Genomic DNA, 27433 nt, shown 5'->3' on the forward strand with positions numbered 1-27433 from the left:
TTTAAAGAAGAATGCATGACCTTGTACTATGTTTTTATGAAACCATACGATCAGATTTAGGTTATGTTTACTTGGTCTTTCCATTATCATGTTTTCAGACTTGCTATACTCGTGCTTCCTTCTCCATTCTCAGTACATTTAGAGTAATGACTACATACATATCTTGTGCCTATATCTTGAGGTTAGAACAAATTTTGATCTCATTGTCCAGACTTGATGAGTCTTCATGCTTTGAGGACATGTCAACATTTATGATTTTATGTCATTTCAGACTTGCTTTCATTTCCAGATTTGTTTAAGTGAGCTAGAGCTTGTCCTAGTCACTTACTATGTAGTAGAGGCTTGTTGTCAGACAAAGTATGTTTCGCATTTATGGTCTTTTATTTGGTATCATATTGAGTTGAACTTTGAGACTTATATTTTGTTTTCATGATTCTTCAATAATGTCTTTATCTTAGTGTCATGCTATATCAAGTGGTTCATTTAGGGTCTTTCAAAATTCTATTCACCATGTCATGTTTAGGGGGTATTCTTGGATTGTAACAAGAATTATGTTGGGTAGGAAAATATTATAAAAGAGAAAGTAAAAAGTGTTGCAATAAATTATTTTTTTCAAAAAAGCATTGCCACAAAGGGTATATTGCAATGATTTCATTACGTGTTGCAAAGAAGAAATTTAAAACAATGAATATTTTTTAATTGCGACACTTTTATTTTAGAAGTATGCTAATAGGATCGAAAGTCTATCGCAACAGTTAAGAGCCTTATAATAGATGTGTTATTGCAACAATTGTATAATCATTGCTAATATGTTTTTGTTATAGATCTATTTTCTAATAATGTGGACTTGTTGACTGCATCTAACAATCTATAGAAGTACTTTAGCAACACCTTAGTTGGTAGATTGTGATAGGAAATTGAATTGTATTTTTTAAAATCTCAGTCAAGCTTTATGTAGTGTTTTATTCGGAACTTATATGAAATTGCTTATCTCATCCCTAAGATGAATACGCCTACTTGGAGGAAAGAACCTCTTCAAAAATTCTTTTGTAAATTTTGTCTGATAGTGATGGATGCTTTACATTACTCCGCAAGTCATGTACTTGCTTCCCCAATAACAGAAAATAGGAATTACCTCAGTCTGATTCCTTCTTAAAATATATAGGGAAGGTTGTAAGCTAGCCATATCATGCGAAGTCTTTACGATATTATTTGGATCTTCAAAAAAGTAGAGCATCAAATAAATTATCCATATCCATTAGGTGTAACATCGTGTTGGTGATGTTAAAAGAAGCATTTCTAATAAGTGTGGGAGGTCTTATGGCCCTAGCATGACCCACTTGTAAATCAACCTCACCTATCAACTCATGTTCATTCTCTTTATTCATTGCAAAATTCAGTCTTCGTCGTCTCAATATTTTTTCTATTTCTGGGTGAATTAGAATCATGGGAGATCATTAACACTTAGTATCAGACATTAACTATAAAAAATTCTTATAATGGACAAAAACAAATCCATTGTAATCTTCAAAAGATAATAATAGCTATCTATAAATTTCTACAAATTATAAAACTCTAAACTACACTCTCCGACAACAACATCAGAATTTTGATGTTCCCCAAACTACACCATATTTATGGAATTAAAGTGATCGATGTAAATTGTAGTAGCCCAACTATATTGAGGTTGAATCCCACATAGAGCGTACTGCGGTACTACAGTTCTTTTATAATCTGATGTTGAGATTCAAATCATTAACTATTATTGAAAAATTGAAGGGTTTTATGAGAATCCACTAAATACTTTGATTTTATCAACAATAAAGATGAATTAGGGCTACAACTCTTAAATATCGAAACTCAAACAAATATTTTACTATCAATTCATTCAAGTGTATTCATTGTGGAAAACTGACAAATCTACAATTAAAGCCTCTCGGCCCAATTAAGAGAATAACATCCTAAGTTTTTTTTCTCGATACTGTAGTGTCAAAATAATTTATTCATGCATCAAAAGTTTCAAATAAACTATCATCTTTCTAGCTCTAGTTATTATGTGGTGATTGGTAGCACCAAATTCTTGTTAATGGTTTTTTTTTCCTGATATGTACTTCTATGGTCAAGCATGTTAAAATATATGTGAGTTCTTTATAGTGTTGTCAACGATTTTAAAAATATGTTAATTACAAAAAAGAAACGTAATACACAACGAAACCCCTTCATGAAAAGATATTTACTATAAATAATTTCTATCATCATCATATTCTAAGTCTCATAATCCTAGTAATGAGTTTAGCTACTCATAACTAGCGGAAAATAATAACTATAATGAATTATTCTACTAGAGAACATGAATATAAAAAAAAATTAAAAATCATTAATTAATGTAGCTCTTGCTAGATAATATTTTTCTATCCACAAGAATCTATTAAAGTTATACAATAAACCCTAAAAATTAGGAACAATGAATTCTAACCTCTAAAACTAAGTTATAATCCTCTATTAATGAGTTGAAGCAACTCATAACCCTAAACGTTGTAAAAAAGACACACACACGCACACATATACATAATATAGTTGAAATTTTAATTTCGATTGGACTCTGCTTTGAGTAGGTCAAACTCAATCTAATAGACAGGGAGACGCAACACGAGGCTCACTCACAGGCTCTAGTTCACAGGTTTTCATCTCAAATCTTGCCTCCTTTTTGTTGAGTCTTTGAAATTTAGTGTTTGTACAAATAGGGCGTCAGATTCATCTCACGGTTCTCCTGTAGTTATTTTTACTCCGTTTTAACTTGTATTACTTTGCTTTACATTCCAATCCATCCTATGGGTCTTTTCTTGCTATGTTTTTTTATTTTAAATCAATCCAATCATATCTATTAGCTCATTACAACATTTAATCAATGAATACAACGATATTCACAAGATTATACCCAGAACTTAGCTTAAAATGTGATTAAAATATGGTGTTTGAATACATAAATATATCCCAAATCACATATACAAACTCTTTCATGCTAAATTCATAAAAAAAAATATTGTCAAATACTTACTTTAAACTTTTTGGAAATGAAAATGAAACCAAATAACTCCTAAGGAGATAAAGAATGGGGGCCAAGAACCGTGTGGTGTGTGTGTGTATATATATATATATATATATAGAAAGGTGAAGACCAAGGAAAACCAATGGCAATTTCAAAAAATATGATGTGATTGAAGGGCAAAATCGTAAATGGCTAGCTATATGTGTAGAAGTATCTTTGAATCTTCAATTTAAATTAAAAAATATAGATAGAAAGGAAAGAAGAATGGTACAGAAAGGAAGACCCAATGCATGGCTTCATCTTCTTCTTCTTAAAATAAAATCATCGAAAAGAAGATCCAAAGCAACTTCATCTTCTTGAAATTGAAGAGTCGCAACTTCATCTTCTTGAAATTGAAGATTCGTCTCTTCGACAACGAAACTCGTTCAACGTTCATTCGCTCAGGCTGGTTAGGTTCCACGATGCTCCTTTGCCTGATGTTCGGAGGTATGGGACTAGAGATTTGGGTATCACAGTTGACTCCCATACCAAAATGATTGAAATCAGAGAGAAAACAGTTTCGTATGGTGGCCTATGTGAGGAGGATCAGGCATCGATTCGACTTCTTTGGCTAGCTTAGTGGAGGCGGCCATCGATGACGTGGTCATTTTTTCAATTTAATCATCTCGATTCGAATTCTTTGATAGATTCCTGCAGATGTGTGAGACACAAAGTGTACCGATTGTAGAGTTGCTGATACTCGAGAATGTAGCTAGCTTGGTGGAGGCGGCCATCGGTGACGAGGTCATCAATATTGTTAAAGTTCTAGATTTTTGACTTTTTGTTCTTTTCATTTTTTCAATTTCATCAGATTCCAGAAATAAGATTTTCAATTTCTTCTTCTTTATTGGAACTTAAATTGTTATTCATTTCAGATCTTACATCAAGATAATTTTATGATCAACAAACTTCATGCTTCATCATCAATGGAGACTTGCTCATCTTCCTGAACGGAATTTCAATCTATGGTATGTTTCATTCATTTTACCAGAATCTCAAAATCTCTAATGAAAAAAATAATAAATAATAATTTATAATTATAATAATAAAAAACTAAACCTAACAAGGCAGTATTCATGAATATTCAAGGGTATAATTGTCATTTTATTATATATTTAATTTATTTTTAATGTATAAAATATAGTATTTTTCTTGTCCATTAAATCCCTTCCACGTGGCTGAATATTAAACACACAATTACAAAATATCTTCTGTCTAGAAATTTCCATCATACCTTTAAATAACTCTTCATCTTCTCTTCTCACATATAGTTCATCTTCCTGTTATATCAAAATTGTTTTGTCTTCTGTTCTTTCAATTTCAGGTAAGTTCTCATCAATTTTTTTGTCCTTCTCTCATATATTTATCTTTTTTTTTTCTTATTCATATAGCTATCTGTTAGGAATTATGATTTCAAGGAAGTTGGATTAGCACGTTAAATTTTTTGTATTTACATCAGTGTCTTTTTCATGCTATTCACATAAAAGTCCATCGCTTTTAGTTATGCATTCAATCTATATAAATTACACTCTTGGCAAAATTAATCAAGACAGTTGCAATTCAAATAGGCTGAAAGTACAAGTTTTTCTCTAAAGCTCATAGCTTTACCAAAATCTCAAATAGGCAGGGACCTAAAAGCCAACAATCAACAATCTTGAAATACAATAATAACGATAACAACAATTATGCCCAAGTCTCAAACATGTAGGGTAGGCTATATGAATCCTCATTGACCACGTTAGAAAATAACAATATTATGGTGTGTTGAAAGCTATGTTGCATAGGCTCTTCACTTTGAATGTCGCACACGTGTCGGATTCTAAAAAAATATACTACATTTGAAGAATTTGACACGCACCCACTAACATTTTTGAAGAGTTCAAGCAACATAGGTTGAAAGATACATTGTTGCAAAAATGCATTTTCTTTTTTCCTTAATGCTGCATGAATCATGAAGTGATTTTTCGTGCAATGAAACTCCCAGTTGATACAATGTTGTCATAGAAAGCTTGCAACTTGGTTCTTTTGTCCCAGTACATGGATTGCACAATAATTCTTGTTTATTATTCTCTATTTATTAATTATATTTAGACTTAAATGGAAAAAAAGAACTATGTGTTGTTTGTTACTATTCTCATTCCATATTCTCTTCTGCATTACTATTTAAATCAGCCTTACATTTTTAGCATTTTTTTTCTAGTCATACATGTCTTTAGATTTAATATATGGTTTGAACTATTAACTTTACAAAATTTCCACTTCGTTGCGGTAGTTGTTCGCTCATGTGTTTCACTTTTCTCTCAGTGTGTGGTAAGTATTACTCAACTAATCCCTTATTTAAAATTATTATTATTATTTACCAAATAATTATTTTGTGTAAAATTATTTTGATCCCAAAGATGTCAAGTAATAGAAACCATAAAAATGTGCATGCTTTTCAAAAATCAAATGCGGATAGAAATGCTAGGAGATGCGAACTATACAGATTGATGCCACCTGAGGAAAAAGAGATTCTTCTGGCACGCCGTCGAGCAAAGAGAGCTGAAATGAGAAAACATAACTTATCTGAAAGTTCAATGAATAATGATTTGGCTACTACATCGTCTTCTAATTCCACCATTGTTTTTGTTGCACAAAGTTCTGATCTTATGAGAGAACCCATGTTGCTCCTATCAGAAATAGGTAGTACTATGCCATTAGAAATTAATTATATCAAATTTCTATTATATAGAAACATGAAGAGGAGGACGACCAAGGGTATATTGGTTCACACTAATAAAAATATTCCACATAGTTCTCGAAGCAACCATTTCTGCACTTTCTTTCACCGACAAATACAAGAACAACTCAAAATCTCCATATTTTTGCTTCCAAACCTAATTTCTTGGCACCTTCAAGTTCAATTTTACAATATCTTCCGAATTCGTGTAAGCTATTCTCTCATTTTTTGTTTCTTCTGCCAAACAAAACATAGAACTCCTTCAATTCTTCTTAAAACATTCAAGAAGGAGCAATAATTATGCAGTGAGCCATTAAAGTGGAGCTCTAGAAAGACCGGTTGACCTTTTTTTCTCTACCCCTAAACAGATGCAGCAACACGACAGCAACTCGAGGTTTCTTTCAATTTTAGGCTCTCTTTAGTTTCACTTTTGCTTTTTTCATGTTAAAAACCTAATCAAACTTGTAAACTTTGTATTAGATGTTGTGATTTATTACTAATAGTAAGCCTTTTTTATTCACCTCTTGAATTTGTTTGATCTTAAAAATACTGCTATCTTTAATTAATTTGTTTCACACTGAAAAAATTATAATTTTAAAATTGTGTAGATCTTAGATTCATTGTGCAGTGTTTGTCTCTGTTATTTTTTTCAACAACAATATACTTACATTCTTCAACAAACACAACACAATTCCTTTCCTATATTGAACTAATAGCTTAACTTGTTAAAATATTTGAACAGACATAAGATGATGTCCTTTTACCCATCAGAAAAAGAAAAGAAAAAATTACATAGATACTGCTATTACTCTTTTGAGGGTTGCAATATTATTCATATTAGTAGAATTTGGAACAGGTTCTAGGAAGGAGATGGCTAATGTTTTTTTTCATTCCCTTTATATTTTGACACGTTTAAATGACTGATTACCATCATTTCATGGCTTAATAAAAAGGAACACTAATTTTATGGACCACATATTCTAATATAAGAGATTCAAGAGTCAAAAGAAAGCCTTCAAGAATTAGAATCCTTCCATTTAGTTGATCCATGCACTGATATTTTGGCTTGAATATATGTGCTTGTGATTACACACCCCACTTGTTTAGGATTGAAACATAGTTGTCATTCATTTGTTTATAAACGTGAGTCAAGTGAGTATATATTTGGATGGCTCTTCCCACTTGCAATTTTTTTAAAAACTTGTATAAGTAGTTGCTTTCTGATTGCGTTGTGGCACGAAAAAAATTGAAAAGAGGTGCTTGAAACTTGAAAGTATATGAAATTGATTCTATTTCTTAATCCTTATTGAAATCTAGCTCAGACATGTATGATGCATCCTTCCAGTATTACTATTTGTTTGTTTTTGTTAAGAGTAGAAGATTAATCTTCTCTTGCATTGGCGTAGCTAATGGCTGCTTATTCTTCATTCATCAGTATGAATTAGAGCGAGAGAAGTTTGCCAATGGAATTGGAGGAGGATAGAAGATCACAGAAAGAGTGAGAACAATGCATCATTGAGCAACAAAAAAATTCATAATCTCACTTATCTTACATCTGTTAAAATATGTGAGTTCGGCTGTTGTGAACTTCCTTAGACTATCTCGTCTCTTTGAATTGCCGAGTTTAGCTCTTTTTTAGAATTTCAGGTGATACTCCACTTAGACACAACGAGATGCTTGGATTTCATCTAAATCAATCCACACTTTGGTTTGGTTAGTCATTTTCTTAAATATTCTCCAATTTTGAAGCCTAAGTTGTTTTGGGAGTCTTTACGTCTGTTGTGGTGATTTTTGTCTTTGTGTGTGTTTAACCTTCTTAACTTTGGTAAGTGTCATCTTCTGCAGGATTTAAATTTCCCAGTCAGCTTCTTCGCATTAAAATGTCAAGTTTTCAAGGTCTATGGTGCTCTTTTGGCTGGTAATACGTCAATGTCAAAGATTGGTTTGATCATCTTGGATATGCCTATCTTCCTTTTCACTGATTTTATCATCTATGTATAAAGATCGTATGTTTATATTTATCTGAGTTGTTTTTACCTATGAAATGTGCCTTTAAAGTTGAAATTATATCACCATATAACCATACTAAATAGTATTAAACATATGGACTATGGTTGACTGGATTTTTTTCCGAAGAATATTCGTTGGAACAGAAAAGTTACAGCAATGTTAGGGAGGAGTTATAATTATGATCACACCTCTGAAAATATATGCACTGAACCAAAAAGCTAGACGAGTGAGTTGTTTAAACTAATACCACCCAAGAAAAAATATGTCTTTTTAGCTCGACAACGAGCAAACAAAGATGAATTAAAAAGATGTTGTCTACTCGACAACTTTGTACCTTAAATTCATATTCTAGGTTGCTAAGCTACCGTGCATTTCATTTCAAATCCTTTTTTATTAAGTTGTCATGTAGTTTTATTATCTTCCATAGAGAAGTCCTTACTTACGTGTTTGAAAACTTGGTAAAATGCACTTGAACATTGAAGTTCTCTTTTTGCTTTCGTAGAGATAGCAGGGGCTGATGAGGTTCATCACCCTAATATCCTTATAATAGTAAAATCAAAATACATTATTAACAAGGACCCTTGAACTCAAAATTGGGTCACAATATAAATTCTAAAATCTGAGTTGTGTTAATAAAACTAAACACATAACATTAGAGATGATACAGTAAATAGTGTATTTGCTGCAAAACTCTATCTATAACCAAACAACCAATAAGGGTACTTCAACTAAGTTGTCAACATATGTATCCATTTAAAAGTACCTAAACAAGAGACGTAAACATATTTTGGTAAAAATCTAACTAAATTCGTTAGCAACATGAAACCATAATTCATAGAAGCTTAACTCAGAGGCGGGTGTAGGATGATCTGGTGAAACATTATCAGTAGCCATCTATAGATATTGATGACAATGAAGAATCCAAAAAATGATCTTATAAATTCAATAGATTAAAGAAAGAAAGAAAAATGGATATGCACTCTCAAATAGGCTCTCAAAGCAAATACAAAAGCAGTAGAGAACGAACTCACATAAACTCCAATCTACCCTTCAATGACTTAATAGAAACAACAAAAGAAAGTTCAGATCATACCCCCTAATCAATTATTTCGAGCTTGATTATTTTTTGATAATTTGAATGGAAATATTTTGAGGCTTGAAATGGTTGATGATTCAGGAAACCATCTTCTTCGTTTTTTCAAGCTTGAGCCAATATCATTTGAATGTATCTTATATAAATATAAATTGAGTATGTATGGTTCTCTGTTGCAATGTCTGTATGAACTAACTCTCAGGTCTTTCAATAGTATTTCAGCATGACAAATATTATTACTTCTTGTAATTCAGTTGCTCACTCACAGAGATGAAAATGTACTAACTTTTGTGGATCAATATATATAGTGTGATCAAGATGAAGAGTAGTGAACATGTTGGTGGAGATTTCTGTAAAATTTCTAAATGTAAGGTCCCTCCCCACCATGTCCTGGTAGTTCACAACTATATTTGTTCCTGGGGTAAAGACTGCTTAGAGTGGAGTTCAAGTGCAAGAACAAAAGCCATAAACAAAAATAGGTTGGTAGAATTTAGTAACTTCTTGATCGATTCAAAGCTAGAGCTCACTAAGATTGTTGATCTTTATAAAAAAAATTACTTATTATTCGTAATTTTATTTTTTGTCTTATGTAATTTTTTGAATAAAAATGTTTATTATGGTACTTGATTTCTCGAACATATTTCCTAGGTAGATCAAACACAATAAATTATATCAGAATTTAAACTGTTGGGCCCGTGCTTAGCACGGGCAAGAACCATCTAGTGTGTATATATATATATATATGTGTGTGTGTGTAATATGACTTTTGACCTAAATTTATAAATATATACTGCCTTTTGAGCGTATGGATCTTTGACCTATCCCATGTTTGTTTAGCGCATTAATTTGGGTCTAAGAACTCTTAAGTAGTTGATCCACCTACTAATTTTGATTTAGATGTTTTAGGGACGTCTAAAGTCCTAATCTTCAATTGGTGATATCTTGACCTCACGTTAATCTTCAAAAACATCAAAGCGTCATGAAGTTAGTTAACTAAATCATTAATGTACGAAATATGATATTTATTCTTGATGGTAACCTTCTTCAACTATTTATAATCATACACATTCACATAGAACCATTCTTCTTATTCACAAACAACACAAGACCCCAAGGAACAACTTCGTTACTCAACAAATCCAGCAACAAAAATCATGAACAAAAGTGTTCAAAGTTAAGATCGAGTATAATGATGTCAAGAAGTTGAGCAATTTGTTCTATAGAAGAGATTTCCAACTATGTAGAATTTTAGATTTCCAATTATGGAATACAAGTTCAGTTCTTCGGTGAACCGAATAATCGGTACCCTCAAATAAAATACCAAACTTTAAAAATAAAATAAAATTATATTCATACCGATGAATCAAATTAGTTTGATATGATTCTATTTTTTTTATATTTATGTCAAATCCTACAACCAATAATGAGCTAAGACTTCATTAAGAAACATATTTACTAAGATTGTTCAAAATCAAACCATAATTGATAGACCAATTACAAAATTGGATTATTAGTAGTGGTTATCAGATTCACAGTTGGTGAATGAATTTTAAAAATTATAATTAGCGACTTTGCAGTAGAGGGACAGATTACACAATTTCCTTATTAAATAAACTGTGAACTCGTAACCATATTATATTTTTATACCTAGGTATATAAAGTATGCAAACCCTAAATATAAAGCTCCACTTAATATTCCATTCACTTCTTACGAGAATAATGAGTCACTCCTCGTCAATCGTCACTTCTTAACCCTAAACATATCGTTTTTCTTACAATTGATCTTATAACCAAAAGAGTTGTGCAAAAAAATTATCACAAGTAATTGTGTCAGTTATTAAGATTCTGCTGGTTATTTTTTATACGACATGCAACAAATTTATTATTTCATCTTTGCAAAGTACTTGTACAAAAGAATTAAAAGTTGTAATTTTAATTTCGTTGATAAAAGCTGGCTACACATTAAGATTTTAATCTTCAAAAAATCAACAATAATGAACCTTTTTTTTAAAAAAATAATTAATTTGTGGATATCAAGACATCTTCTATTGCCACTTGATTAAAGAAAACAAACTAAATGAATATCTATGAGTGCGGCCCCAAGTCTCAACATCTAAAGCAATATAAAAACATTTTTTTTAAAAAAGAAAAAGAAAAAGAGAAGAACATTAAGATCTAATTTGTATTTTTTAAATCAATTTTGTGGGTGTACCCAAATATTTCCTTGTTAGGGGTGTTGCAATTACTGAAAATTCAAAAAGTAGTGGCCTAGTGGGTTTTTTTTCTGCGACGTTTTATGGGGAAATCGCTTCCTTCACCAAATAGAATTCAAGATTTTGCCAGAATAATCAGCTCCAACAGAATCCAGCGCCCGACCCAAGTCAAACCCGCATCCAGAATTAGGTCAGTTCCATCCCCTGTGGCCGCAAAGTCTAGGGCGGTGGTCGACGGCGATTCATCGGAGCGTCGGCTGAAGCTGAAGAAGAACATGGAAGAAGCAAGCTCTAACTCCAATTCCAATTCCAATACTTCTTCGTCGAACCAGCGGCGGCTACCTCTTGCTGACGTGGTGGCTGACTGTGTCAAGCGGTGGTTCCACGATACTCTCAAGGAAGCGAAAGCTGGTGACGCTAACATGCAGGTCCTTGTTGGTCAGATGTATTTTAGTGGCTATGGTATATCCAAAGATGCACAGAAGGTGTTTGATTTTTGCTTCCTATGATCTTCTTCCATTTATTCCTTGTCTTAGTTCAATTATAGTTGCTCATAGTTTGCTAACAATCTTGAACTGGGTGATTTATAAATGACCTAGTGTATAGATCCTTGTTTTCCATTGACAAGATATGAACAGAGAAAACCACCATAAAACGTATTGTTGAAAGAGCACAGTCTGAACTGCTCTTACACTTGAAGTTTTGACACTCTTTGTGCTTATACAGGGTAAAGTTGACTTTATTAAATGCTGAACCCTCTAACCTATTCCAAGTAGGAAGAGCTTTTTGGATTTTGGAATAAAAAAGGATGAAATAACTTCACTGACAATTAGATATTTTTTATTTTTTCAGAAGAATCCTCCAAATATGTTGGTCTTACATTAGTTTCGATAACAAGGGTGAAAATGGGATAAATGGCCAACAACAAATGTTTATTATTGTCAAACACATGAAATATCTTCAAACATTCAAGCTCGTGTGTGCCTTATAAATACTACTAGAAGAAACCCATAATTAACAGAAAGTATCCATCATGTGAAGATAGCAACAATCCAATTGAACTTGAACTCTTTAATAATTTAAGATAAGGAGAAGAAAAATTAGCATGATTTAAGTGCTTAGTTTATTCTTAATGAAGTTACACATGATTAAGAGGATGTACCAACATTTACATGCTTACTTGTCTTCTCTGTAATCAAAGAAGTGAATAACCACAGTGTGCCTGTTCAATTTCATAAATCTATTTATTAGAAGTTGCCCGAAGTTTTCAAAGCAGTCAAAATAAAATAGTTCCACTCTTTCCACTGCCCAGAAGTAGAGTTTTAGGTTTGTTTGAAACATTGACAGTTTTTCGGTTTTCCGTCTCTATTTGCTGTCTCTGAGGATGTGGGAAGTGCTTCTACTGATTGGTCAATTTGGGTACAGGGAAGAGCTTGGATTACCCGAGCTTCAAAGAGTCGGTCATCGGCATGGAAAGTGAGTGATAAACGCCCAGGTATGTAGATTTTCTGTTTACTGATTTTATCAGTTTGCTATTTTTTATTGATTAACTTTTATATTGGTTCACTGTTATTGTGTGGTGTTCATCTTTTCTTCCTTTTTAGGCTATAATGCCAGTGATTCTGATTCTGATGATACTGTGGAGGATACAAAGCAAAATTGAAGCTCTTTTCATGGGTTAAACAGGCTGTGGCATTGTAAGTTTCATTGCATTCATTCTAACAATAAAAAGAGGGTCCATTGAATTCGTTTCTTTCACTTCTATTGTGCAATGTCTTGTTCTATTTCTGATCTAAGTTGTTTGAAAGTTGTTGCACTTGCTAGGATATTGAACTCTGTATGTAGTAGTGTATGACAATGCCACTCTATCTAGATTCTTTGTTGTCTTCTTTAGCAGCAAGTGTTCTGCGACATTATGGGTCTGCTAAAGATCATAGAGTTAAGTTGTTTTATCTTGCGTACAAAATATCTCTATGATTTGAGAGTTTTTACAGCGTATGTGGGGTTGATGTATATTATTTTTCGGGGATGTATATGAAGATGTTCTATTAATATTGAACTAAGATGGTCTCAAACTTACATGCAATTGTAAATACATCAAAACTTTAGTACGGGAATTATTTTTGCACCAAAAGTATAAATGGAAGAAAAATGATCTCTTAGCCCTCCTTATGTGCTTTTCCAATGACAAAATACTAGTGAAATTCCACAGGTGGGGTTCGGGGAGGGTGGAGTTTACATAGACCTTATCTCTACCTCGTGGAGGCCTCACGTGCTTTTCCATAGCTTCAAAATTATGCCGTTTCTTGTTTCTTGTGGAATCAACCAAAAAATGCAAGAAGGAGCTACATTCCATGTTTCTTTCTTTCTGGAGTTCAGCTTTCTTGCCCAACTTGCAACAGCTTTTGCCACTGCCATAGGTTGTACCCATGATAAATTAAATATTGAATATGTTCCATTGCAGAATTGCAATATAGCAGCTGATGATCCTTCCCTTGCTTTTTTACACAAGCAACATCAACTCACTACAATGCAATTTCACCCCATGAGTTATGTTTTTTGAAACTAGTAATGTTTTCTTCCTCAACATACCTTAAAGCTGAAGACCCCATAAATATTGAACCAGAAAAACTAAATACAAAAGAGAAGTTACAGGGAACCTAATAGATCAATGATCTGTTCTACTTCATCTATACATTCCTCTTTACACCAAAACTCATAGGATATAATACAATTTCATTTAACTTTCTGAATGCAAGCTGGGATTGTTCTCCACCACTTCTTTTGACTCTTGTTTCCTTCTCTCCTAATCCATCAACTCAACAGATCTGCAACATGTTCTGGCGTTGTCCATTTTGTTTGTGAGACTTAAGAATAAGGACCAAATTTGTGCAGTTATCTTGCAGTGCAGAAGCAGATGGCTATTAGTTTCTTCTGCTTCATTACATAAGAAGCATCTAGATACTATTTGGAACCCCCTTCTTTTCAGAATTTCCTGTGCAAGGCATGCTTTCCTGGCCACCAGCCAAGAAAAGCATTTAACCTTAGTTGGTGCTAAGGCTGGGCACCGGAACGGGTTGTACCGGTTGTACCGGTTCCGTTCCGGTTCGTTCCGGTCCGGTAGTATTCGGGACGGGATGGGATACACTGAACCGGTACACGGAACGGAACGGTATCATGATTTGGCACCGGTATACCGGTACCGGTTCATCCCGGTTCATTCCGGTTCCGTTCCGGTCCCGGTAAATCGTTTTTAATTAAAATAAAAAATAATATTTTTGTCATTATTTACTTTTATTAGCATTTCTTTTTTGTTTATTTAATTTTTTAAAATTACAAACTTAAGTTATTTAACTTACAAGTTATAAGTATAACTTAATAGCTTAATAACTTATAAACTTCAAAAGATTCAAATCTTTAAAACTTATAATAGAACTACATAAGCTCAAAAACTTAAAAAAAATAACTTTATTAAACTTAACTTACAAACTTATATACGTAAAAATTTAAAAAAATATCTTTAAAATAAACTTAAGTAAAATTATTATAAATTTTAAAACTCAAATACTATAAACTAATATAACTTAGAAAAATAAAAAAAACATTCGTATTTTCATAATTCAAAATAACTCAAAAAAAATAATTATTTTTTGAAATAGCTATATGTGCCGTCCCGTTTATCCCATCCCGTTCCGGTCCGGTCCGTCCCGGTATATAGTGGGACGGGACGGAACTGAGCCTCCATCCCGGTAGTTCCGGTCCGGTTCATCCCGGTACCGGTCAACAAACCGTCCCATTCCGGTCCGGTACCGGTTCGTTCCGGTCCGGTAGTCCCATTCCGGTTCGGTGCCCAGCCTTAGTTGGTGCTGAAAAACATCTAACCTTAGTTGGTGCCAAACTTTTTCAGATCTGCTTCCATGGTTCTATCCCACATCCTGGCTGCTCCCTTCTTTTTTTGTAGTCAGTTCGCAGAGTTTTTACCATCATTAACTTGTTTCCATATGATTGTGTCGGGGATCGGAGTAGTGCCTTTGAAGCTGTTGATTTCTTGTAAGAGTTGAGCCAATCTATCCACTTTCCAATCATTCAAATATCTCCTGAAGGAGATGTCCCACCCATGATTGGACCAATTATCATCCCCAGGATTGGTGCAAAAAGAGAATAGATTAGGATAGGAGTTCTTCAATGCCATCTGTCCTTTCCATATATCTTCCCAAAAAAGAATTTTGTTTCCATTGCCTACCTTACAAGTGATATTATCTGAGAATTTTGGTCCACAAGGCCTTTATTGACCTCCAAACTTGGACACCTGAAGTGCTAGTGACAGTATTGGTGCACCATGGTCTGTTCTTCCCATACTTGTTTTGAATGACTACTTTCCTATGTTGCGCGGACTCTTCATTTTTGCAGGCGAACCCGTCTCGACGCGACACTGGTGCGGGGTGCATGTCAGATTCGGTCAATCCGATCCGGACACTTTGACCAGAGTCGAGAAAAAAATTTGGGGAAAAGGAGATCAGTTTCTGGTGACCTCTTCAGAGAGGAGGCGGAGCTGTACGAAGCTTGAAAACGGAGAAGAAGAAAGATGAGGAGTTTTTTCTTGAAAAAGTACAGGAAGTACAACTTTTTTATCTTTTTTGAAAAAGTAGAGTCTTTTCAACTTTTCTTGAAAAAGAAAACTAGAGACGAAGGGTTTCTCTAGATAAGTGTGTCCTTTTTTATTTATAAAATAAATTTTATATATTTCATAAATATTTTTAGTAATATTTTATTATATAAATATATATCCACTTATTTGATTATACTAGATATATTATTATTGTTGTTATTGATATAATTTATTTTTGGAGGTACGCTAAAAATAATAAGCAATTATACCATGTATATATAAAATTACACCTTATATTATATATATACCAGGTATACCAATTAACCGTATCCCCGCACCTGTATCCATACTCGGATTCGCACCCCGAATCTTAAAATTTAATTTTTGCCGAATCTGACTCTCGGATTCGCATCCGTCTCGGATACCCGCACCCGAGTCTGAGCAACTTAGCCTCTTTCCATAATGTTTGATGTTCTCCCTCATATCTCCATATCCATTTCATTATCAAGTATTCTGTGTATTCAGGATTCTTTTTTTTTTTTTTTTTGATGAAGTAAGAAGAATGTCATTAACAAAGCATCAAGCAAATGCACAGATTACAAAAGAAAGAAATATCAGCTCCCAAAAAGGCAAAAAAAGCTATCTAAACAGCTAACAGCAGAGATCTATGGAGCTGATAAATTCTAGGAAAGAATCGACACTAAGTACAGGAGAGAGATTAACCCAACCAAAAAGAGTAATCAAACATCTTGCTTTAAAGGTAGAGATGGGAGTTGGGGTGCCATCAAAACATCTTTTGTTCCTCTCCGTCCATAAGCACCACAAAATACAGGCTGGAACCAAAGACCAAATATGCTTGACGGACTTCCCAACTTTCCAAGAACTCCAACACACAAAAGCCTCTCTCAATGATCTTGGCATGACCCAAGTGAGTCCAAAAAGTGAGAAGAACATGTTCCATAGGCCTGTTGCAACTGTGCAATGAAGGAACAAGTGATTAATAGATTCTGAGTTGCACAAGCACATGTAGCATCTGTTGACTATTTGGAATTTCCTCCTCATGAGATTATTCTGAGTCAAGCAAGAGTCTTTTAGAGTAATCCAACTGAAACAAATAACTTTAGGTGGCAACTTAGTTCTCCAGATTAATTTCCATGGCCATTGATCAATTACGGTCTTCTTGGAGCTTTGTTGAAGGTAGCATGCTTTAACTGTGTAGGATCCATCCCTGCTATGTCTCCAGATAAGTTTGTCCCTGCGTTGACTGTTGATTGCACTAGTCTGAATGGTGGCCATAAGGCTAAAAACCTCTTCCAACTCCCAGTCATTAAGATTTCTCCTTAGGATCAGATTCCACACATTGTCTTCCCTGTACTGCGAGATGGTTGAGTCTGGATGAGATGCAATCTGGAAAATGCTTGGAAAAACATTCATTAGAGGAGTGTCTCCTAGCCAAATATCTTTCCAAAACTGAATATGTTCCCCATTTCCCACCATAAGTGAGGCATCACTGAAGAATTTTTCCCACAGTTTCCTTATATCTCTCCAGACCCCCGTGCCATAAGAGGTACTGACTTTATTAGAGCACCAATAACTATCACTACCATACTTTGCTTGAATCACTTCCTTCCACAAGCCAGCCGCCTCTTGATTGTATCTCCAGTGCCACTTCAATAGCAAACACTTGTTATGTAAGGCCAAGTCTTTTATCCCCAATCCTCCATATTGTTTTGGCAAAGTGACTTTGGCCCATTTAACAAGGTGAATTTTGTGGTCCTTGTTGTTGCCTTCCCAGAGAAAGTTTCTCCTGATTTTGTCAAGTCGCTGTTTCACCTTAGCTGGCATAAGGAGTAAGGACATAAAATAGGTGGGAATGCTGTCCAATACACTATTGATGAGTGTTAATCTCCCCCCTAGAGAGAGGTATTGTTGTTGCCAGGAGGCTAACCTTCTCTCAAACTTTTCCACAATCACATTCCAAACTTGAGATGATCTATTCATAGCACCCAAAGGCATACCCAAGTAAGTGGTGGGAAAGGAGCCAGTAGCGCAACACATGATAGCTGCCATATCTTCCAGATCAGGGACCTCATTTACAGGGTATATAGTGCTCTTGGACATGTTGATGTGGAGACCTGACAATGCTTCAAAGATCATAAGGGTGAGGCTAAGATATTGCACTTGAGATTTCTTAGCTCCACAGAAAACCAAGGTGTCATCAGCAAATAAAAGATGTGAGATCGAGACTGGTGGACCATAACCATTGCCCACCTCAAAGCCTTCTATCCATTGAAGTTGTTTAGCCTTCTCCAACATCCTACTCAAACCCTCCATAGCCAGAATAAAAAGGAAGGGTGATAAGGGATCCCCTTGTCTGATGCCTCTACCGGGAGAGAAAAAACCCACAGGATTCTTATACCAGGACCACCTGAAATCTTGTTAAGCTGAGCAACTTTCCAGTTTACTATTAACATGCCCACACCCCCCCCCTCCCCCCTCCCTCCCCCTCCCTTATTTCCTAGCTATAAGAAGTCCCTTCTCAGTTTATCTAGCTTCTGCACCACTTCAGATGGTTTGAGAAATAGGGCTATAACATAAGTTGGCAAGGAATCTAACACAACATTTATTAAAATTAGTCTGCCCCTAGTGATAAATATTGAGACTTCCACATAGCTAGCTTTTTCTGTGTCTTTTCAACTACCCCATCCCATATTTCCAGATCTCTGTGTTTATTGCCCAAGGGCATGCCAAGTAAACTGTTGGCAGCTGATCTGTTTAGCCCCTGCATATTGGGAATAGGCTACTTTTCTTCCCATCCACACACAATCCAAAACTACTTCAAAGGTTACAAGAATCACCCTGATGTAGCTAATTTGTTCTGCTTTGGCTTAACAAAAAAATACTAGCAGATGATAGATTTCCAAATTCTCACCTCACCTGATGCGAAGCTTGACACCTTTCAACCACCTTTTTTTTTTTTTTTTTGAAACTGGTAACTTTGTATATATTGATAGAAACAGATCAGTACATGGGCTGTACTAGGGCCATATTTACAAGTAAATCCAGATCCTATGTCTATAATGAATCTAATACATCAATAATAGATACAGGATCATTAGACCAAATCTGATTACACCAATCCTCTATGTTATCAAAAACCTAGCATTTCTCTCCTTCCAGATAGTCCACCATATGCTTGCTGGTATGATTCTCCACCACATCTGCTTCTTCCCTGAACCCAGCTTCTTCCCAGCTTTGAAGAAGATTGACAACAACAACATATTTGAAGAGAATAAATTAGGATAGGAGTTCTTAAATACATACCCAGAAAGATTGACAACAACACATTGGAAATCCATCAGGTCTTGGTGCTTTGTCACTTGCACATAATCTGATACATTCAAGAACTTCTTCGTCTTCAAACTGTCTTTATAACCATTCCTGCTCCTCTCTATTTATGCCTTTGATCCGTTGAAGATTCAAGTCTGGCCTCCAAGTCATTGTTCCCTTGTAAAGAGTCTGATAGTAGTTCTGAATTTTCAGCTTTATAGAATCTGGATCAGAGATGGTAGTCCCATCATCACCTAAAGTGTCAGTAGAGTCAAGTCTCTTATGCGCTGTAGCAATTCTGTGAAAATATTTGGTATTCTTATCCCCACTTTTCAACCATTGTACTCGAGGCCTCTTCCTCAATGCTATTCCTCATTCTTTGTTACCTTAGACTCCATAGCCACATGACCTTTTTGAAGAAGCTCATCAGTAGTAAGTAATCTATGCTCCAGGATGCTTTCCAGACTAGAGAGTTGATTGAGAACTATTGTGTCACCCTCAAACAAGGAATGCGTGTTCCACCCTTCCAACCTCAATTTGATTCTCTGTATGACTGTATCACTGGTAGTCTTAGTTCAGTGTACTTTAATTTTCCTTCTGGAGATAGGCCCATATATAATGATATATATGTAGCCAGGATGTTAGCCAACTTACACCACAAACCTATGTTAATTCTGGTGTGTTTTTTTACTTCTCCAACCAGTAATAATTCTGCATTTTCCAGGCTTACATGTAGTTCTGATACTACTTTAAATCACATCATGCTCTGCATGTGAATCATACCTGTCTTATCTGTGCCTTAGAAGACACCTGCTATTGAAGACTGAAATAGAGGTGTCTTCTCGTTCTACCACTGTTTACCTCACTGCCACTCAAGAAACCTCTATCTATGGTTTGTTCCACCTATCTATCAACGATGACAATAGATCTATTTCATGTACTCTAATCGATCAATAAATCTGTATTACAGTTGCTAATTAGCTGGAGTCGGCTATATGAATCATCAGTATTCATCCATCCAACTTTATTTAGCATATTTAGGGTGTTTGTATTGGCTTTTAAAAAGTGACTTATAAGTTAAAAGTCAAAAGTCATAAGTTGGGACACCCAACTTGTGACTTTTTTTTTTGTACCTTTTCAGTTTGAAAGTGCTTAAAAACACTTTTTGTGTTATCCAAACACTTCCAAAACCAAAAAACAATTCAAAAGCCAAAAGTCACTAAAAATAAGTCACTCCAAACACCCACTTAATATGAAACTAAATATTTGTATTTTAAGGCAGTTTGGGTTCTCTAAAATTAGAATTCTCGAAATCTCACACTTGCCCCTACTCAAACATACAGTTTAAACCAGAATAAAAAGATTCTTGGCAGACATATGGTCGAATGCAAAGCTGGAGACTCGTAGTGGATAATCAATGATATTTTCACCTCTTATAATTTTCCCCAAGTTCTTCCTAAAAAGGATGTATAACCAGAAATTCCAATGCAATTGTCATCAACCTTTTTGATGTTAATTAGTAATGATGGTGTATCACATCTCATTCTAGAGCCTATTATCTCATTAGCAAGTATACTTGCATCCAGAGTTACTCTCCTTCACAAAAGAGCATTCTGATTGCTAGATGTGAGCTTATATCCATTACCGACCTCAATTTTACCGACAACAGCTCTGCCACAATCTTCTACATCCCTACCAGAGTTCTAAGTTGAAAATCTTTACCATACACCCCCCCCTCCCCTCCCCTCCCTGGAATCATGATTATATGAGTAACTAAAGCTTCTATCTCTCCAAGGGTGACAGATTTTGAAAGATTCTTTTATGAAGAATAGTACTTGTGAGGGTGCTAGATTCAAGATGAAAAAATATCTAATCGTCCCCACTCTATCTAATTTGGTGAAGAACTCTGATGATCTCGGGAAAACCACTAACTTTCAAGGTGAACACATAAAATAACTACAACATATGTGGTAGAGCAATTAAAACAAGGGCGTCCTCTCACAGTCTTTATCTAATGGATCTTTCCATTCTTATACTCTTTTTGAGGGTTAACGATATTTATCAGATCTGTTCCTATCTAACGGAGTTCTATGGAATCAAATGACGAAGATATTGTTAAGAAAAAATGGATATTAAGGAGGAATGAAAATAGGATTCATGTAAAAAAGGATTCCCCATTCCGTACCCGGAAGGATATGTGGCCATGAAAGAGGGAATACGGATCCATATTGGTGGAAGTGATCCTTACACTTCATTGCATCATTGTTTACCATGTCCCAATCATATTTGGAAAATGTATAACTGAGACTATTTGGTCGAAGTGCTTAATCACCCAGGCAATCTCTACACCATGTTAGATATCATTATTAGAACTCAAAGTTTTTTCTCAAAATACTCAAAAGACTTAAAAAAAAAAGTGTTTTTTAAAATTCTCCCTTCAAGCTCTTCTCTTCAAAGCTAATACTTTGCAATTCAACACCTCCATTCCTAGCCTCAACACTTCCTTTTCCTTATATAATGTCTGTATGTAAATATCGTAGAATCTTTTCCCTAACTTGATTATCCTCATGAACACCTGTCCATTTATTTTATTTTATATATTTTCAAGGAAGCTATATCTTTTAATGAGTACTGGGTGTGCAAGAGAAGAACTTGATATTGTTATCTCACTTTTCAACCAATTTACGTTGGAACTTTTTCAAGCAACATCATTCCTAGGCTCTTTGATCTCTTTTTTTGGTTGTTGAGCAGGCAACATATGCAGTATAAACAAAAGAACTACTCCAAGAAAGTAGTCCAGTAATAATTACAAGTAGTAGTCAAAATGAGGGTATTCATTAATACACCAATAGTAAAAAATGCTAAACAATTCATCTTTATCTTTGGGAAAGGATTGCTCTTGTCTTCAAAGCATCTCTGTTTTCTCTCCTTCCAGATTGTCCACCATATGCAAGCTGGGACAATTTTTTATCTCTCCGTGTCCTGACAGATTACCATTTCTGTTCTAGCAAAGCTAAAACTTCCTGTGTACTCCTTGGCATAGTCCACTTGATTCCCCTCAAGTTGATGACGATCTACCATAATTGATCCGTCACTTTACAGTGTAAAATGAGATTGTTTACTGTCTCTGCTTCTGCTTCCTCACCACACCAACAATATCTGGAACAGAAGACCCCTTTCAATAAGCGTATCTTGAGTTAAGACAACTTGTCTTGCCAATAACAACGTGAAGCATGCTACCTTGTGTGGGATTTTGACTTTCGATATCATCTTCAAGGCCAACACCCGCCTTGTGAATAGGTGCTCTGGAAACAGTTATAAACAGATTTAACAGAGAATCCTCCCAGCTAGTCTTTCATCTAATTAAGCTGTCTTCATTTGTGGTGAGATCTTGGACCTGTTCCTGAGTCTTGTAGAATTCTGTCAATCTATCAACTTCCCAATCGTTAAGTTATAATTTGATGGTAACTACTCTTCAAATTAATTTTTGAAAAGACTTTAGAACCATGCCATTAATGATGGATCTAACATATTATAAGACGAAGAATGAGATGATGATACTTCACCATTATTTTATTCATGGCACGACCGTCACCATACATCCTCCAAGTTCCGTCCTTTGCATCAATTGGACTAATACATAATATGTAATATGTACTCGTGTTCATTTTTTTTCCAAACTTTTTTCAAAAAGCTCCTCAACTTGTCTTTGCAGTTCCTTTGTTTCTCAGGATTGCTCCTATGGGTAGAGGCCTATTTGGAATTTGAGATACTGTCACAAAGTCAATTTGACGTTCTATTCCTCTTAAAGGTGGTAAATCCTTAGGAAATACATTTTCAAAATCATACAAAAGATTGGAAATAGAAGTAGGTAAAGAAAGAAGTTAGTTCCTTAGAATTAAACAATCTCTACATGTAAGGAGTATTTGTACTACCCTCTTTTCTTGCACTCAAATCATTTTTGATTATTATATATAGATTTTTTATTTTTTGGTTCCTATATTTTTGCCTAAGCCCCTTGTTTCGTTTCTCTCTTGTTGCTGCCTCTTTCCTGGCTGTTTTTATTTTTTCTCGGCCATCTTTCTTTTCTTTTTTCCTTTCATCAAACTCACCTTTTATCTCTCCCGCTTGTTTTCTCACTGTTCCCTTCCATCTTGTTGATCTCGACAAACTTGGGATGGAATTAAAGTAGCTGGTGTATATTTCTCTGTAAATTGATGGGTTTTGAACAAATTAGAGGACTTTATGTTTGTTGTTTTCTGGTGTTGCGTTTTTAGAATGTTTAAAAGATAGGTTCCCAAGTGTGTCGTTCCCTTTATGCTTAAAAACTATTTATGCTTTCTATGTTGCTAAACTATTTGTAAAAGAAGTTAAATTGCATGGTACACCTCGAACTATTGCTAGTGATAGGGATGGGAAGTTGTTGAGCCACTTTTGATGTGTATTTTGGTGGTAATTGGCCACTAAGTTATTTTCTACTCCCTCCGTCCCATATTAGTTGTCCACCTTACTACAAATAGTTGTCCCAAATTACTGAAGTGGACAACTAATATGGGATGGATGGAGTACTTCTTATCATGCACAATATGCATGCTCCATTAAGCACATATCAGTGATATCACACAAACATATATGCCACACATTACACAGAGATTGCGTGGTTGAGTTTGTTTGATCTGATTGCATATATTTGACCTTTTCCCCTACATTTAAAGAGAGTTTTTGTTAATTTTATTTAATAATAGCAACTATATCACCATACAATGTGATTCACCATGTGGTGTTCAACAATAAAGTGCAACTTTGATTATGTGTGGATCCACAGGTAATTTATTTGTTTTGAATGAATCCCCCATTAAACCTAACCTGCGACCCACCAAACTAAAACCCAAACCAAATACGTAAGTGTATATGTTAAAGGCTTTAGATAAAGTTGCTTGAAAGGGATTTGAGATGGAACAAACTGGACAATTTTGTCCTTCTGCTAGAGATTCATTTTTAAGTGTGGCTATCTTTTGTTTCACCACTTGTGACAATTTTTCTGTGTTGATAAAGTAAGAGACTATAATTTGCTCATTTGCAATTTTAGTCGAGTCCACACTAGTTTCTCAATGTCTTTTGATTTATTTTATGCATCTCCAGTTTGCTCACTCATTGGGAAAGAAAATTGAGTAGGTTTTGATTTTTGGGTATTTATGAGATTGTTGCTTTACTGAGTAAAACATGAGCGTTTTTACTGTTGTAAACAACGAAGAGCGCTTGCTTTTTCCATCTTTGTGATATCTGTTGTCATTCTTGGTTTGGGTAACTCCCGTTTGTGAAGCATCATTTATGAGTCTTCATCAAGTAATGCAGAAGGGGCATTTGTTGGGGGTATTTTCTGTTGCTTATATCAGAACAAATGATATCATAATACATGTGTGATGTGTCCTTAGGAAGCAAAGTGTGCAGGATATGATGGTGGAAATACAACTATTACCTGCCATTGTTTAGAGGGCTAGGCAACTACTACTTTTTTTTCCCAGTTGTGTACTGTAGCCGCTTTTCTTTTATGGAAGTCTTTTTTGGGGATGATGAGGGGCAGACTCTGGTTGCTTATATCATCTCAGTAGAAATGGAGCAAAATGTTAAATTGTACTCGCATGTTTTAGCATCCTTTTCAAGTTTCTTCTGCCTATGGGCACGCCATAATTTTCACGCCTGGAACTTTATATCCTACAATACACTAATTATAATTTGTTTTATGCAGTGTATTTTTGTGCTATGCATATGCAAGCCGTCAGTACCTTGCAGTTTGGTAGCAGACATTCAACTGGACCTGCTGTTCTAATCTCCATGATATTTTTTTTTCATTTGAAGTACTCCCATGTCCATAGCTCTGACTGGACTGTTAGCAAATCACATTATTTTTCATTAGTTTTGATTTTTTCTGTGTCATGGTGGTTTGATCTTGTAATTCTGGCTTAACTGGGAAGAAAACTGAAAAAAAGGTTATTATTAGATCGTCAAGCCAACTTCAGTGGATTATGTCTTCAAAGTCATGATGTTTGGATGAATGGACACTTGAAACCTCAAGTTACTTTTTATGTTGTTGCATGCTAGAGAGTTGTCCATTTGCAGCAAACATAGGTATATTTTGTAGTCTATCTTGAAAGAGGAACCTAAGTTAGGTTGCTTAACTGGAAATGACGAAAATACAAAAGAGGAAGAGGAAAACGTTTGATGGTAATAGATATAGAAGCACCTGAGAAATAAATATACATACAACAAGGAATGCCCAAGTACACACTACATTTGGCTTCCTTGGAGTTAAATTACTAGGAGATGCTTCTACATTGCACCTCCTCTATATCAACACGATTTGACAATTGAATATAACATTACTGTGGCTTTCTTATGCTTGTGCCTTTAATTAATGTGTTGGGGCAACCATGGCTCTGTTGAATTTGTTATTCATGAACGTTGGTTTTCACGTTTCTGTTTCCTCCACTCCCATGGCATTTCAGGATTTCTGGCTGCCCACAAGCCAATTCGTTTTGCTCGAGCTTCTTTTTCCCACTAAACCATAGAGAAAAATATTATATTAAGAAACATTGTGTTGGTAACTCTATGGCGACATAAAAATGCAGATTACCTTATCTAACTCTGGACGCTTGTCATACGCGGTATAGTGCCAGGCCAATCCCTTCTTTAACATCACTTCCTACTTGAGAAGCCAACTTAGAACTGGAAAGAGCCTAAATTGAATAACTGGGAGAAGAAAGAATGGTATTGATTGATTTCAATACCTGTGCAAATATGCCATTGCAGTATATATCCCCTACACAGCGGCCATAACGATCTTCATCAAAAACTAAGACCCTTAAACTCTTACCCTGGAGAACTTTAGTCAGTTCTTCCTTGGCCTCTTGACCATATGGCATTGCACTTTCTGGTGCATCTATCCCCCTGATTTCTTCTTCATTCGTTATTTACCAATTTGACATATATCGCAGAATTATATATAGAAAAAAATAAATATCCAAGTGTCTTAATACCTTAATCTGATCCTATATTTTCGCGCAAGAACTTCCTCATGGTTCACTGGTATTGACCTGTGACAGAATCTCAATGAATAAAAGTTAAAAAAGAGACAAAGGTATGGTTTATGCAACTTACCTATATCCTGAATCTATGATCTGTTTGTGCAGTTGATCTGCTTTTGCATAATTTTTCTGAGCCCGTGCCTTTGATCTTTGAATAGCTGCATTTTGCACATCTCTTGGGAGACACGATGCCTCTCTAGGATCTGTTGTACTAACATATACAGTTACTGTATCTCCGTCTGCCACAGCCTTTGCATCCACCTAGCACATACATTCTACGAGTATTAATTACAACACTAATTTGAAGATTCAGAGGCTAAGCAAGTTTCGATATTCTTACAGGGAGAGTATGCAATTCAAACTTGAGTCCTTGTTGGTGTGATGGAGGAGTGCCATCACTAGTTAGTTCTACTAAGGAGTGAGGAAGAGGAAGACCATAGAAAGCCAGTAACCCCTGAAATCAATTTTGCTAGACATTATAACAAGTTGTGAATGTTATGGAAATTTAGCACAAAGTTACAAACCTCAACATCTGCTTTCTGATGTCTCTTCAAGGTCTGAATGACAAGTCTTGAAGTTTCTTCAGGTGTTTTAGGAGGAGGCTTTGTTTCTCTCCACGCATCCGAAAGTTTCTTATACCTTCATTTATCACCAAAAATGTACAATTTAGGAAAATCAAACAGCTATTCTTGAGCTACTACTATTCCCAATTCAATTCTCTTAAGTTTTACCAGTTAGATTGCGCCTTCTTTGATGATACAACATGCTTACTCAGTCCTTGAGGAACCTAAAGGGAAAAAAGAAAGAAATTGAAAAACCCAGATCTTAAAAATTGGTTGAGAAAATCTAATTCTTGGACCTCAATTACCTGGGAGTTGATTTCAAAGTTGTAGAGATCGTGTGCTAAAGCGGAAACGCCGGGATGATGGCTGAGGGAATCAGAGTCTGCTGAAGGTTTGCAGCAATTAACATACAAGAATCTTAGAGCGTTTCCCATTCTCCGGATCTAAATTATTGTTTGATGGTCCAAACAGAGAGGAAAGAGATTATTATTATGTAAAGAGGATTTTGCTTTTAGGTTAGAAGAGAATCTTTTGTTAGATTGAAGCTGCGATCAAATTTAGGAACCAATCAGGAAAAGTATTCTGTTTAAGGATACGTAGTATTTACCCTTCAATATTTATGGGTCAACGCCTCAACGGTCCTTTGCCTTCACAACATTTCGTGTCCTCACGCCTGTATCTGGTCCATTTTTAATTGTATATGCACCTTAATTTCAATGTTAC

The 27433-nt window shown here is 35.0% G+C and overlaps 2 protein-coding genes across 2 annotated transcripts; one reads left to right on the plus strand and one right to left on the minus strand.

Moving 5' to 3' along the window:
• Window positions 1-11122: 11122 nt before the first annotated feature.
• Window positions 11123-25071, plus strand: LOC125819267 (uncharacterized). The gene is made up of 4 exons (XM_049498734.1): window positions 11123-11608; window positions 12549-12618; window positions 12728-12820; window positions 24812-25071. The coding sequence occupies exons 1-3, from the start codon at window positions 11207-11209 to the stop codon at window positions 12784-12786; spliced, it is 531 nt and encodes a 176-aa protein (XP_049354691.1). The 5' UTR covers window positions 11123-11206; the 3' UTR covers window positions 12787-12820; window positions 24812-25071.
• A 209-nt stretch (window positions 25072-25280) lies between these two features.
• On the minus strand, window positions 25281-27219 carry LOC125819258 (staphylococcal-like nuclease CAN2). Its single transcript, XM_049498727.1, has 9 exons — window positions 27016-27219; window positions 26879-26934; window positions 26672-26786; window positions 26488-26601; window positions 26221-26408; window positions 26100-26156; window positions 25851-26010; window positions 25697-25765; window positions 25281-25620 (listed from the first exon to the last, which is right to left on the minus strand). The coding sequence occupies exons 1-9, from the start codon at window positions 27142-27144 to the stop codon at window positions 25516-25518; spliced, it is 993 nt and encodes a 330-aa protein (XP_049354684.1). The 5' UTR covers window positions 27145-27219; the 3' UTR covers window positions 25281-25515.
• Between the last annotated feature and the right edge of the window lie 214 nt (window positions 27220-27433).

This window comes from Solanum verrucosum, unplaced genomic scaffold (genome assembly GCF_900185275.1).
Source record: "Solanum verrucosum unplaced genomic scaffold, falcon-dt-bn FXZP01000207.1, whole genome shotgun sequence".
NCBI lineage: Eukaryota > Viridiplantae > Streptophyta > Magnoliopsida > Solanales > Solanaceae > Solanum > Solanum verrucosum.